The sequence below is a fragment of the Eretmochelys imbricata genome, chromosome 21, assembly GCF_965152235.1.
Source record: "Eretmochelys imbricata isolate rEreImb1 chromosome 21, rEreImb1.hap1, whole genome shotgun sequence".
NCBI lineage: Eukaryota > Metazoa > Chordata > Testudines > Cheloniidae > Eretmochelys > Eretmochelys imbricata.
The window spans coordinates 18,648,341-18,663,945 of NC_135592.1; the positions used below are offsets into that span (position 1 = coordinate 18,648,341).

At 44.0% G+C, this 15,605-nt stretch overlaps 1 protein-coding gene across 10 annotated transcripts in view; it reads left to right on the plus strand.

The window, feature by feature from the left end:
- The window catches only part of LZTR1 (leucine zipper like post translational regulator 1), a 317,240-nt gene that overhangs the window by 24,189 nt on the left and 277,446 nt on the right, over positions 1–15,605 (plus strand). For all 10 annotated transcript variants that reach the window (XR_013348515.1, XM_077839232.1, XM_077839229.1 and 7 more), the window contains exons 3-5: positions 223–279; positions 1,130–1,209; positions 5,109–5,217. Coding sequence is in view for 9 of the 10 variants with exons in the window: in XM_077839232.1 (XP_077695358.1) it covers positions 223–279; positions 1,130–1,209; positions 5,109–5,217 (246 nt within the window). In the remaining variant the exon portion in view is untranslated. The remainder of the gene's footprint in view (positions 1–222; positions 280–1,129; positions 1,210–5,108; positions 5,218–15,605) is intronic.

Genomic DNA, 15,605 nt, shown 5'->3' on the forward strand with positions numbered 1-15,605 from the left:
ATTCTTCGGTATTCTGTAAGTGCCAACAATCGGGTTTCTTTTTTTTTTAAATCATCTGGTACTGGCTATGTGAGAGACAGAATACTGAACTAGCTGGATCCTTGCTGTGATCTGCTCTGGCAATTCTTATTCCTACAAAGTTTTAGTGCTGTTGTAGTTTGTCTTTATTCTGCATATGTAGCTAAACATTCATTACATCTTTTCCATCTCTTTCCGTTGCAGAAAAACAATGTTGAATGATCTATTGAGATTTGACGTAAAGGATTGCTCTTGGTGCAGGTATGAGAATATTTCTCATTTTTATTACTGATTTAATTCCTGCCATAGAAGTCTACTGGACTTGACAGCTGTCCAAAATGGGTTAACTTAAGTAAAAACTTCTTTGGGAGCAGGAGATTATTTGACTTTTTTTCCTGGAGTCAAGGTTATTTTAATTTCCACCTCATTCATGTATTTGTTGATGTTCGGTGAGATCCTCGCTCCTGTTTCAGCCCCTTTACACCAGGTAAACGGGTGGGAGTTGTGTAAAGAGCCCCAGTTACAGCAAGCACTGTGGAAGACAGTTGTAGAGCTGACTTCTGAGAATCCCCTTGCAATTCCTGGTGTAGAGGGCATGCCAGGGGCTATGTCAGTGGTGCTGCTGAGATTTGGGGCAGCACTGCTGCCCCTAGAGCAGCCAAGGGAGGCTGCTGTCATTTAGACAACCTCTGAAGGCTGTCTCCATTACCGAGAGAACTCGTCCAGCTCCCAGAGCAGCCCAGGATTGGGAAGGGTTAAAGCCAACTTCGCCCCACTCCAGCCTGGGCTGTGAGCGGTGTGTTATCTTACTATGTAGCTATATAATAGTGTTGCAGAATTTATTTCAACATTCATATTTAAACTTTGCATAATATATTTAAAAAAAGAATTAAACTTAATAAAACACTTAATCTACCATAAAATCATGGTCAGCATGATTAGAAAATATAGAATCAATGAAAATGCTCATTTATTAACACTGAAATAACGACTTCAGTTGATTGCCTTCCCAAAACAAATATCTTCATACCCAAGTTAAATAATTTCTTTGTGTACTTGAAACACACAAAGGAAGCAGCAGTCAACCCTATCTTTTTGTATTCTCCCCCAGGGCTTTTACCACAGGGACCCCTCCAGCGCCCCGGTATCACCATTCAGCGGTAGTCTATGGGAGCAGCATGTTTGTGTTTGGTAAGCCAGTGACAAACTCAGGCTTTGTGTACTGTGAATAATGAATGTTTTGAGAATTTATTGGGCCGTTTTTTAAAAGGGAGCGTTAACTTTAAGAGGTGTGTAGGCATGCGTCGAAGATCTCCAGTTCAGTCCCTCCCTGTGGCTGATTTATGGCCAGGACTTCAGGTTTGAGTTTCCTTTCTTTTGCCCTAGAAAAGACTGCGTACCATCAGAGGTGGTAAAATGCACAAAACCTATTCTACTGCAACACCTTCAAGAGTTGCTCTGCCTGTGCTGGAAAGAAGACGAAGTACCACAAGAAATGAGAGACGCCAACATCATCACTCTCTATAAAAACAAGGGTGACAGGAGTGACTGTAACAACTATCATGGCATTTACTTTCTCAGCATCATGGGAAAAGCCTTTGCATGAGTTGTCCTGAACAGACTTCAGACCCTTGCACACAGAATCTATCCTGAATCAGTGTGGCTTCAGAGCCGAAAGGTCTACTTTTGACATAATCTTCTCACTGAGACAACTAGAAGAGAAATGCAGAAAACAGTGCCCCTTCACATAGCCTTTAGAAGCAGACTATTTTTGCTTCTAGAAAAGATTGGATGTCCCCCCAAGCTCTTGAGCATGATTTGGTCCTTCCATGAAAACAGGTATGGTACAGTCCAATATGACTGCTCAGTCTCAGAGGCTTTCCAGATTTGTAGTGGGGTCAAGCAAGACTGTGTACTTGCCTCAACTCTGTTTTGGATCTTCTCCTTACTACTGAAACAAGCTTTTGGTTCCTCAACTGAAGGAATCGACTTGTACAGAAGATCTGATGGAAAGCTGTTCAATCTTCACAGGGGTAGCCAAGCTAGTCTGTATCCACAAAAACAACTAGGAGTCCGGTGGCACCTTAAAGACTAGCAGATTTATTTGGGCATAAGCTTTTGTGGGTAAAAAAACCCACTTCTTCAGATGCATGGAGTGAAACTTGTTCAATCTTGCAAGACTCAGATCTAAAACCAAGACTTGGAAGGCCATCATCTAACACTTCCTCTTCGCTGACAGTGCAGCTGTGACAATCCACACAGAAGTCCATCTCCAAAACCTCATGGATAGTTTTTTCCAATGCCTGCCAAGGCTTTGGGCTTACCGTAAGCCTAAAAAGAAGAACATAATGTGCCAAGGAATTGAAGAAGCACCCTCCATCAACTATGAGCTTGAAGTGGTGAATTAATTCACATATCTGGGGTCCACTGTCGCAGTCAATCTTTCACTTGAAACAGAACTCAACATCCGCATTGGAAAAGCTGCCACAACAATGTCTGACTGAGCAAGAGGGTATGGCAAAACAACAAACTGACAGAAAACACAAAGATCTGTGTGTATTGTGCGTGTGTTATCAGCACACTTTTGTACAGGAGCAAGACATGGACCTTACACTGTCATCAGGAAAAGAGGCTCAATAGCTTACCTATGAGTTGCCTTTGTCAGATTTTTGGGATCTCCTGGAGCTGTTGCTGAGCTGAGCTGAGGTGCTCAAGAGGGCCAGTATACCCAGGGCCAAACACTCCTCAAATAGAGACGCCTCCACTGGCTTGGGCATGTGTGCCGAATGAATGATGGGTGCGTCCCAAAGGATATCCTGTATGGTGACCTGGCATCTGGAAAAAGAGCCAAAGGGTGCCCAAAATTGCATTTCAAGGATGTGTGCAAGCAAGACCTCAAAAGCAATGGATGTGTGTAACTGGGAAGATCACACTCAGGACTGCAGCCTTTGGAAAGAAGAGCTTAACAAAGGTCTCCAGAGTTATGAGAGGAAGCAGTTCAGCTTGGAAGAGAAGAAAAGAGCTTGCACAAGGCAGAGCCCAAAGGGTCAAAATACCACCTTTAAATGTGTCAGATGCAGTAGAGATTCTCTCTCTCTCAATTCAGTCTCTTCAGTCACAGCCACAACTGCCATAAAATCAATTGAGTAAATTCTTTACCTCTCAGGTACATATCCATGGTCTCTCGAGACTGAAGGATGCCTACTACTTGTGTAAAATAAACAACTACTCAAGCCCACTACTTAAATTGGTAGCCTTTAAACAAATAGGAGCTCCTCATTCATAGCCCAGTGGCAAGTGACTTCCTTCCAATGCATTAAAGAGAAGGCTGGACAGCTGAATAATTAAATCACCTACTTGTCAGAGACTTCGGGTTGTCCCTTTTCTTTACCCTGCTTTATCTAGTTTAAGGTTTTACCCATGGTAGGGAATAGTTTTTAAACCTGTTCTTAAAGATGGTTTGTGCTAACACCGATTAAATGTGTTGTGCCTAATCAGTAATCTATTATGCCTAATTGTTAATGGTACCTTAGAATAGTTGGGCCTGATCCACACTGACCAGGCAAACAGTGTTTAACTTGTGTTTGCAGAAATAGTGTTTAAACCAGGGCTTAAAAATGATCCTTTAGTACAGGTAAAGCTGTGAAAACGAGCCCCTCTCAAAATTGACTATGAAGATCCTATTGCCCTAACTATCAACATAACATCATGAGCTTCATTTTCAGCATGATTTTAGCTGCACTTAGCAGGGCTCTGCTTGGGCTCCTTCCAATGCTAATTCACTTTTCTAATATGAGAGGAAACACCGGTTCTTTTGATTGACAAATGATCAAAGTATTGTAACCTTACCTTACCTCAGAAAACTTTGATTCGCATGGATTAAAGGGTTTGTAATATTGCTGATGATTCAGTAGGTGAGGTTTTTCCCACTGAGCCTGTGCCATTAGTGTTGTGCCCAGGGGACTGTAGTGGTGGAGGGACAGGCCTTTTCTACAGTAGAGGAACTTGTGGCTGTGTCCTTCCACTATTGGGAAGTGCTCTTTTGCCCACATACAAACTTGCTAAAGGCAACTATTTTTCTGCTATCCATTGGCTTAAGTTATCCTGATTCCCCATGGGGGATAAGTGCTAATCAGTGTTAGTTCAGCTAGTAGAGTGCCAGCGTGGACACGCCTGACCACCGTGGTAATGCAGTTGGTGCAAATAGTCCTCCCATCACTGTCTTGCAGAGTACCAGAGGCTACAGATGTGGCCTGTGTGATCTCCTTTCTGCATTCCACTGTTAATGGGTCAAGTTGTCCAGGAGTCTCCTAGCCCTGTGGAGCTCACTTGCAAGCCATTTTCAGAGACAAATTTTTTTGTTAAGTGATATCACAGTGTGCTACCATCCGTACCTTCGTATTGTTGTGGGATGAGCAGTATGTGCAGAGCTAGCTAGGAACGTCATCAGAAATAGTGTACTAATGGCTGTGTCAGCAGCTCTCCACATTGGGTATCAAACACAAGAACCTGTGCTGGCAAAAGGCAAAAGACCTGAGGCGGTGTCTAGAAATAAAGGACCATAATAAAATTCCTTGAATTATCAAAAGACCCTATCTGTTCTAGAAGGATTGGGCAGCATCACCTCCAGAGAGCCTGCCATTCATCATGATATAGTGGCTGACAATGCTAACTCTTCTGGAGAGAGTCTCCAAGATGAAGAGGATAGACAGAATGTGGCCTGTGCTATACAGGAGGTCAGACTAGATGATCACAATGATCCCTTCTGGACTTATAATGTATGACATGCACTTGGCTGTCTGGGGGCTTGGAGATCACAGTCTAGGATTTTGCCACTGCCAGACAGGGCTTGTTAGGAAATACAGCAGTTGAGGTCCAAACATCCCTAGAGCTTTTAAAAAAAAGTCTTGAGATTTTTTTTGTAATGTAAAGATAGAGGAGATAACCTTAACATAGCTCTATTATTCTATATGATAAACTGTTCGGTGGAGTTATGTCATTTTCAATCAGCTATTTGCTAATGTTCATAATAACTGAGTATACATTGTGCCAAATGTGAAACTTTGTCTAATGAAATTGTTGTTATCCAGGTGGCTACACTGGAGATATATATTCCAATTCCAATTTGAAGAATAAAAATGATCTTTTTGAGTACAAGTTTGCAACTGGCCAGTGGACAGAGTGGAAGACTGAAGGAAGGTAAGGGGCTGGGTGTCATGGAACACGAGCATCCATTAGGAAATAGTTGTAGTGGCAGTAGTAGGCAATGCTATTGCTAAGTTTGCACAACAGGTTCTATTATAGCTTCTTGTTGTTATAGACTCAAAAACTTTCATCTTTTGGGCTGCAGTTTTCAAGCAGGGACTGTCCCAAGGTAAATGCTCTTCGAAAGTTTTGCCAAAAATCCCTTAATCTATTAATCTGTATGACAGTGGAGGGGGAAATACGTTTTTGTTTGGTTGGTTGTTTTTTGTTTTGCATTGTTTTAAAAAAAAATTGTTGTGTGATGTGTTCTTTCCAGGAGTCAGTGCAAATTTATTAATTGGTTCACCACTTCATCAATGGAAAGTGGATATACACCAGCCTTTGTACTCTGAACAGTTTTGCCACACACTTCATACAAACTCACTGGTAAAGATAAACAGTCAAACAGATTTATTAACTACAAAAGATAGATTATAAGTGATCGGCAAAAAGTCAGAGTTAGTTACCAAAATAAAATAAACTAGAAGCACGCAGTCTAAAGTCTCAACCCTATTAAACTGGACAACATCTAGATTAAGAACTTTTTCTCACCCCACTGGATATTGCAGTTCATAGTATACAGATTTCACCCTTGAAACCTGGGCCAGCATCCTCTGTTGGATCTTCTGTGAGTGTCTTTGTTGCTTGCAGCATAGGTGGGGGCAGGAGAAAGGCGAAGCATCGGCCTCTATGTTCTGTTTTATACCCTCAGTCCCATGTGCTTGGGGAACACAAGTCCAGGCATGTCTGGGGGGCATTGCTGAGTCTACACGAAAGGTTGAGAAATTCCCCTAGTGTGGCCTCGTGCAGGTGAGTCATTGAACTGTAGCTTTCTTGCTGGACAATGGCTGTTGATGGGTTGTTTGACACCCCGCCTGGGTGTTGGTAGACATACCCTTAGCATCTTATTTGCTTTTTTCGACCACTGTTGCACTTTGAGCATATGTCTTCATGCAAACTCCACAGTGATGCCTGCATAAGTTGTTATAGTTAATTCAGAACTTGTAAGGTGTATGAGTAGTTCCATTTTATCCTTCCAATGTGCATTATTTTGCATTTTTGGACCCTGAACTTCATTTTCCATCATGTTGCCCATTCACCTAGCTCAGTTAAGTCCCTCTGGATTCCTTTGTCTTCTCTGGACTTGAATAACCTAAATAACTGGAGTTTGAGTCTGCAAATTTCACTACCTCACCACTTTAATTAACATATTTGACAACATTGGGCCTGGTACAGAACCTTGAGGCCATGGTGAAGACTGATCATTTATTATTGGGCACTTGAAAATCTAGGCCTCAGTATCTGTACCTCACTCATCTGTAAAATTGGCCTTATAATCAAAGCCTTGTGTATTCTGCAGCTATGGGATTTGCTGTGGATTTTATTCTTGCTGCAGAGCTGTGCTCCAGAATCTCAACTTTGTTCTAAAAAATTACATTTCTAGGCCTATTAGTTGTGCAGATAACATTAAACACTTGATCAGAATGTAAGCAATGAAATGATCACCTTAGACTGCCTGAAATGGTAGTCGCCATTTTCATAGATAATAAAGCCAGAAGTGACCACTGTGATCATCTAGTCTGACCTCCCATATAACACAGGCCATAGAATTTCCTTGAATTAATTCCTGGTTGAATTAGAGTAGATCTCTTTAGAAAAACATCCAATCTTGAGTTAAAAATTGACAGCATTGAAGACTCCATCACAGCCCTTTGTAAATTGTTTCCATGGTTAATATACTCTGACTGTTAAAAATTTGATTTTATTTCCCGTCTGAATTTGTTTCTAGTTTCAACTTCTAGTCATTGGATCTTATGCTTTTGTCTGCTAGTTGGAGAGCCCTCTGTTATCAAATTTCTTTTCCTCTCTGCATAGGTACTTATAAACTGGAATCAAGTCTCCCCTTGATCTTCTCTTTGTTAAACTAAACAGATTGAGTCCATCACTATAAGGGATGTTTTCCAATCCTTTAATCATTCTTGTGGCTCTTCTCTGAACCCTCTGCTGTTTATCAATATCCTTTATGAATTGGGCACACCAGAACTGGACACAGTATTCAAGCAGCAGATGTGTCATTGGCAAAGAGAGGTAAAATAATCTTCCTACTCCTCAGTTGTCTGCTGTTTTATACATCCAAGCCCTTTTGGCCACAGTGTGACATTGGGAGCTAATTTTTAGCTGATTATCCACCACAACCCTCAAGTCTTTTTCAGAGTCACTTTTTCCCAAGATAGAGTCCTGCATCCTGTAAGTATGGCCTGCATTCTTTGTTCCTAGAGGTATAACTTTACATTTTGCTGTATTGAAATGCATGTTGTTGTGCCCATTTTACCAAGTGATCTAGATTGCTCTGTATCAGTGACTTGCCGTCTTCATTATTTATCATTTCTCCCATCTTAGTGATCTGCAAATGTTCGGTGATGATTTTATGTATTCTTCCAGGTCCTTAATAAATATGTTAAATAGAGTAGGGTCACGAACCAATCCCTGTGGGACCCCACTAGAAACACCCACCCAGTGATGATCCATGTTTACAATTACATTGTAATTGTAATGTGGGATTGTAGCTAAACTTAAATTATAATGTGGAGGTTGGCTAAACGTAAAACTCCCATTCAGCAGAAAATACAGAGTTGAAGTAATGCTGTGGGAGGTGTTGTCTTAATTCTGCATGTCCTGGTTTGGAAACGTTCAGTTTAGCCCGTCTCCACATTCTGGAAGGGCACAAGGCAGCACTAGGTAGACTTACATCTACATTAATTAAGTTTTTTGGCTGTGAATTTCCCATCTTTTTGAGAAAGCTGTGGAAGTGAGAGGGGCATAGTTGGTGGGAACACATAGGAGGGAACCTCGTGAGGTCTTTCTAGGCACATCTCACCATCAATGAGCTACCATGCCCCAAGTAGTGCTGTAAAGGCCGTGATCAGGAGGGAAGGTTGTAGCTAATGGATTGTGAAGAGTGTATTTAGCAGCTGGAGACAGCAAGGGGAGAGGAGACGTAGAATCCCTAGGCCACATCAGGGACTACTGTGGGGAAAACAACTCTGCACACCCACCTGTATATAGGAGGCTTGCATAAGTTAGAAATGGCTCATGTCCATATTAGTGGTGGATCTCTCTTCCTGGTCTCGGTGCTGTTGGACAGAGTTTGCCCGTTTTTAACGCTCTCCAGTCTCAGCATTGTATTTCTGTGGCATACGTTGTTCCCAGCCTCAGTTCCAGACCCAGTCCATCAAGCTTAGTGCTGCCGGCCAGGAGTTCAGTGAGCCTCTCGTGGCTCAGAACCACTTCATCCTGACTGGGACTTTTGTACTGGCCAAACTGGTGTTATTTTCAGTGTGGCAGCTAGTTTCTCCCACCTCCGCCTGGCCCATACCACCATACCAGATTTCACATCCCTGACAGAGTACTACCGAAACTGTCTCAGAGCAAGATCCAGGGAGGCGGGTAGATGGCATTGGGAGTACACTTGTGGGGAGCTGAACATCTCTAAACTTCACATACCACTCGCACTTCCAAAAGGAGCTTCGTTGTGGCCCAGATACTGAGGGAAAGGCTGGTTGAAAGCCCTAAGGTGCACAGCACATATCTCCCAATGAGTGAATTGGAACTCAAGCTGCATGTATTTAAGGGGAGTGCTTGTTCTCCAAACTCACCTTACTCAGGGCTTGTCTACACTGGCAAGTTTCTGAGCAGTATAGCAACTTTTTGTGCTCAAACTGCAGACGTGTACACACTGCCAGGCTACTTTTTGTGTAAAAACTCCTCAGTTGCAGTGTTGCAAAAAACCCACCTCAACGGCTATTTGCACAGAGGCTCCAGCGCTCTATTGTCAGTGCAGACACTTGATTGCTTTCTGTGCTGTAATTGGTCTCTGGAGCTGTCCCATAATGCCTCAAGTGACTGCTCTGCTCATTGTTTTGAACTCTGCTGCCCTAGAGACATGCACCCCTCCCCTTTCAAAGCACTGTTTCTGACAGCCATTGCGTGCTGTACTGATCTGCTCCGGGACACAAAGCAAACCATTTCCCCTGGAAAAATCATGGAGCAGGTCCTCAAAGAATCAATCCTGAAGCACTTACATGAGAGGAAAGTGATCAAGAACAGTCAGCATGGCTTCACCAAGGGAAGGTCATGCCTGACTAATCTAATCGCCTTCTATGATGAGATTACTGGTTCTGTGGATGAAGGGAAAGCAGTAGATGTATTGTTTCTTGACTTTAGCAAAGCTTTTGACACAGTCTCCCACAATATTCTTGTCAGCAAGTTAAAGAAGTATGGGCTGGATGAATGCACTATAAGGTGGGTAGAAAGCTGGCTAGATTGTCGGGCTCAACGGGTAGTGATCAATGGCTCCATGTCTAGTTGGCAACCGGTGTCAAGTGGAGTGCCCCAGGGGTCGGTCCTGGGGCCGGTTTTGTTCAATATCTTCATAAATGATCTGGAGGATGGTGTGGATTGCACTCTCAGCAAATTTGTGGATGATACTAAACTGGGAGGAGTGGTAGATACGCTGGAGGGCAGGGATAGGATACAGAGGGACCTAGACAAATTGGAGGATTAGGCCAAAAGAAATCTGATGAGGTTCAATAAGGATAAGTGCAGGGTCCTGCACTTAGGACGGAAGAACCCAATGCACAGCTACAGACTAGGGACCGATTGGCTAGGCAGCAGTTCTGCGGAAAAGGACCTAGGGGTGAGAGTGGACGAGAAGCTGGATATGAGTCAGCAGTGTGCCCTTGTTGCCAAGAAGGCCAATGGCATTTTGGGATGTATAAGTAGGGGCATAGCGAGCAGATTGAGGGACGTGATCGACCCCCTCTATCGACATTGGTGAGGCCTCATCTGGAGTACTGTGTCCAGTTTTGGGCCCCACACTATAAGAAGGATGTGGATAAATTGGAGAGAGTCCAGCGAAGGGCAACAAAAATGATTAGGGGTCTGGAACACATGAGTTATGAGGAGAGGCTGAGGGAACTGGGATTGTTTAGTCTGCAGAAGAGAAGAATGAGGGGGGATTTGATAGCTGCTTTCAACTACCTGAGAGGTGGTTCCAGAGAGGATGGTTCTAGACTATTCTCAGTGGTAGATGAGGACAGGACAAGGAGTAATGGTCTCAAGTTGCAGTGGGGGAGGTTTAGGTTGGATATTAGGAAAAACTTTTTCACTAGGAGCATGGTGAAGCACTGGAATGCGTTACCTAGGGAGGTGGTGGAATCTCCTTCCTTAGAAGTTTTTAAGGTCAGGCTTGACAAAGCCCTGGCTGGGGTGATATAATTGGGGATTGGTCCTGCTTTGAGCAGGGGGTTGGACTAGGTGACCTCCTGAGGTCCCTTCCAACCCTGATATTCTATGATTCTATTATTGTGGAATGCTCGTGCTGTTGAACACAGGCGTGTGTGCGTGTGTGAGAGAGACAGTGCTGTGCAGAGAGCCCAGGGAGGGAGGCGGGGGCTGATGTCGGGGTTTCCCCCTCCCCCTGCCTCAGAACTTGTTGCTTCCTGCTGCTGTCTGAACTTACAAGTCAGCATGCTGATGTACTCTCTGACCCCAAACCACAGTCTTCCCTCCACCCCACACCCACACTCCCTGTCTCACACACTTTCTCCCCCACCCGCTTAGTTGAATAGCAGCTGGCAAAGTAGTAGGAGGACCATGGAAGAATAGAATTGCACCATGTGTTGCTGTGCTTTCCCTATGAGGCATTGCAAACCCTTCCCAAAGCACCCTGAGACCAGCTGCACAGTGGGCTAGATACCACAATGCACTGCTGTCTTTGCCATTGCAAGAGCTGCTAATGTGGATGTGCTCCAGCGTCACAAGGAGCACAGTGTGGACACGCAATGGCAGTTTAATTCCAGTGTTTTAATAAAAGTGGTAAACTTGTGGCACAGAAACTTGCCAGTGTAGACATTTTCTGTGTGTCACTTACACAGGAGTTCTGTGGAAACAATAGCTCAGAGGTGAGACCTGTCCATGAGCAGAGTAGCTAAAAGCTTTTGTAGTGCAATAACTTATGAAATATTTCTAAACAGGTCCTTGGTACCCTTGAATAGCTGAGTTCAGGATCAGTCCAGCAATATAAATTTTGAGGCACTGAGCCGTAGCTGGTTTTTTCCCCCCTTGCCCAGTGCAAAAAATGTTATAAGAATCTGAACTTTCAAACCAGCTCATTTTTGTGGAGGGGGGCACTGTATCCTGACCAACCAATCCTAAATGTGCCCCATAAAGTCTATCCCAATCCCTGTTGCACTTAGAAAAGTTGGCTCATAAACAGAAATCTCTGCTCAATATTAACTATGGAAGTTACTATCACTCCTCCCTAATACTGGTTGCATTTGTAGTCCCAGGTGAGAGCTCTAGTTAGGAGATATGAGAATATCTGTTGTCCAAAGGGCAGGATTGGCACTCATAATATTTAGGTAGGGTTTGGTTCATGAGCCACTACCTGTTTCATGTAAGACACAGCTGGCTGTAATGCACGCTGACATCCCTTAGTTAGTTGGCACAGTTTAACACACCAGGCTCCAGGTGCCCTAGTATCATAGTGCATGTGTAAAGCATTTTCTGACGTGCATCGCAACCACAGGCCAATTTACAGAGCTGAACGGACCCTGTGAGAAGTTTTAATATATTGCTTCCCCTGGAATTGGGTGTCAGATATAGCTGAGGTCATAAGAATGGTCATACTGGGTCAAACCAATAATTCAATCAGTCCAGTATCCTGTCTCTGACAGTGGCTGGAGCAAGATGCTTCAGAGGGAATGAAGAGGATGAAGAGAATGAAAAGAACAAGACAATTATCAACTGAACCATCCCCCGTCCCAGTTTCTGGCAGTCAGAGGGTTCAGGGATACCCAGAACATAAGGTGTTACATTCCCTGACACTCTTGGCTAATAGCCATATATGGAACTATCCTCCACAAACTTACCTAATTCTTCTTTAAATCCAGTTATACTTTTGGCCTTTTCAACATCCCCTAGCAATGAGTTCCAAAGGGTGACTGTGTGGTGTCTGAAGATGTACTACTTACATTTGTTTGAAACCTGCTACCTGTTAAATTTATTGGGTGACCCTTGGTTCTTGTGTTATGTGAAGTGGTAAATAACACTTTCACTTTCTCCACACCATTCATGATTTTATAGACCTCTGGCATATCCCCTCCTTAGTTGTCTCTTTTTGAAGCTCATCAATAAGCTAAGATTTTGTCATGGCTATTTTTAGTAAAAGTCACAGACAGGTCATGGGCAATAAACAAATTCATGGAGCCCGTGACCTGTCTGTGACTTTTACTAAAGATAACTCTACAAGCTGGGGGGTGGGAGTGGGGAAACGGAGACATGGCCCTGGTTGCATTCCCTGGCGGAAGCCACGGTGCAGGGGTGCACGGCCATGGTTGCAGCCCCTGGCGGAAGCGGGGCAGGAGTGCATGGCCCTGGCTGCAGCCCCTGGCGGAAGCCATGTGGGAGGGACACACTGCCCTGGTTGCAAATCCTGCGGAAGCTGCGGGGCAGGGGTGCATGGACCCGTAATAGCCCCTGGTGCAAGCTGCAGGGCAGGGGCGCATGGCCCTAGCTGCAGCCTCCGAAGAAGTTATGGGGGTCTGGTAAAGTCACGGAATCCAGGACTGCTGTGACCAAATCGTAGCCTTAATCATCAGTTCCAGTCTTTTAATCTTCCTCTGTATGGAAGTTTGTAACCCTAATCGTTGTTGCACTTCTCAGTACTTCGTCCAGTTCTACTATATCTTTTTTGAGATGGGGTTGTCGTGGTGCCTGGAGTGACTCTCAGCTGACAATACCCAAACTCAGGACAGATTGTCAGAAAATAGGGCAGACATCCCCAAACTGGTGGTATAGTCTGTCATTAGATTCACTAAGCCAGTAATAAAGAGTACTGCTGGATCACTATATTAGTTTTACCCTGGAATACAGATAATTCCCTTCCTTCCCCTTTTTATTACCCAGACAAACTGGACTTTATGGTGTAAGGTTATTAAAATTAAAAACACAACACATTAGGTTTTTCCAGTCCTAAAAGACCAGTCATTCACTGAAGGTCACTGGATGTTCAGGATCTCCCCCAAAACAACACTGGAGCCAAACTCTCTAGTAACCAAACTGTAAGTTATTGTGTAAGAAAATAAATTAGTTATTAAAAGGTCAAAGCCGAGAAAATATATTACGATTGAATCAGAATCATAGAAGATTAGGATTGTAAGAGACCTCAGAAGATCATCTAGTCTAACCCCCTGCTCAAAGCAGGACCACTCCAACTAAATCACCCTAAGACTTTGTCAAGCTGGGCCTTAAAAACCTCTAAGGATGGAGATTCCACCACCTCCCTAGGTAACCCATTCCGGTGTTTCACCACGCTCCCGTGAAATAGTGTTTCCTAATATCCAACCAGGATCTCCCCCATGGCAACTTGAGACCATTGCTCCTTGTTCTGTCATCTGCCGCCACTGAGAACAGCCTAGCTCCATTCTCCTTGGAACCCCCCTTCAGGTAGTTGAAGGCTGCTATCAAATCGCCCCTCACTCTTCTTTTTTGCAGACTAAATAATCCCAATTCCCTCAGCCTCTCCTCATAAGTCATGTGCCCCAGCCCCCTAATCACTTTTGTTGCCCTCCGCTGGACTCTCACCAATTTGTCCACCTCCTCTCTGTAGTGGGATGCTGAAAACTGGACGCAATATTCCAGATGTGGCCTCACCAGTGCCGAATAGAGGGAAATAATCACTTTCCTTGATCTGCTGGCAACGCTCCTACTAATGCAGGCCAATATGCCGTTAGCCTTTTTGGCAACAAGGGCACACTGTTGACTCATATCCAGCTTCTCGTCCACTGTAATCCCCAGGTCCTTTTCTTAAGAATTGCCACTTACCCAGTCAGTCCCCAGCCTGTAGTGGTGTATGGGATTCTTCCGTCCCAAGTGCAGGACTCTGCACTTGTCCTTGTTGAACCTCATCAGATTTCTTTTGGCCCAATCCTCCCATTTGTCTAGGTCAGTCTGGACTCTATTCCAACTCTTCAGTATACCTATCTCTCCCCTCAGCTTGGTGTCATCCGCAAACTTGCTGCGGGTGCAATCCATCCCATAATCCAGATCATTAATGAAGATGTTGAACAAAACCAGCTCCAGGACCGACCCCTGGGGCACTCTGCTAGATTCTGGCTGCCAACTAGACATCTAGCTGTTGATCACTACCTGTTGAGCCCGACAATCTAGCCAGCTTTCTATCCACCTTATAGTCCAATCATCCAATCCATACTACTTTAACTTGCTGGCAAGAATGTGGGACCATATCAAAAGCTTTGCTAAAGTCAAGGTGTATCATGTCCACCGCTTTCTCCATATCCACAGAGCCAGTTCTTATCAGGTTGCTCAGGCATGACTTGCCCTTGGTGAATCCATGTTGACTGTTCCTGATCACCTTCCTCTCCTCCAAGTGCTTCAGAATGGATTTCTTCACGATCTGCTCCATGATTTTTCCAGGGACTGAGGTGAGGCTGTAGTTCGCTGGATTATATGAGTCTACTTATTAGCAGAGATATAAAGTCTGCTAATTCTCCGTAAATCTCTTAGTCCTTCCATGAATTTTTCAGGGAGTCCCAAAATGAGTTTTTGGGGATCTCAGTTCAATGGCTCAAACTCCCCTTTTAGAGTACAGCAGATCAGAGATGTTGGATTAGTCCCATGAATCCATATTTATAGCTATCGTGCACAGAGAGTAAACTGCCAGGTGTCTTCACAGAAAACCCATCACAGCATGTGTTTTCCTCTGACAAAGAATAGATACTTGAGTCTGTGAAAAGTCCCAGTGGCACTTGCTTGGAAGATCAAAGGCTTCAGCCTGAAGGCTTCAGTTTTGTAAACACCATGTGATAGCCAAACAGTTCTCTATTAAGTAAATTCACACCTAAATGCTAAATACATGTCTTTTGATCCAATGACAATTGAGTATAGTTGCATACATACTGTAAAGATAGTATTGAATTACAAGACATGAAAATTATTTAGTAACTACGCGTTCTCCTTCAATTGCTGGTCCCTATGTGGATTCCAAATGTGGGTGTGCATATGCACCAGAATTATTCATAGTGGTGTTTGTTGACCCATGCATGCGTCAGCCATGTGGTACATCCAAGGCGAAGAAAGGGGGTGGTCTCTACACCATTTTGGACCTTCTCTCCCTGACAAATTCATGTGCAACTTCCGTTTTCGTATGGTGACGCTCCTCCTTATCCTTCCATGGCTTTTCTGTGGCGCCTGGTTCACGGTTCTTGATATGAAAGACGCTTGTTCATATGAACATCCATCCCACGCATCACAAGTGTCAC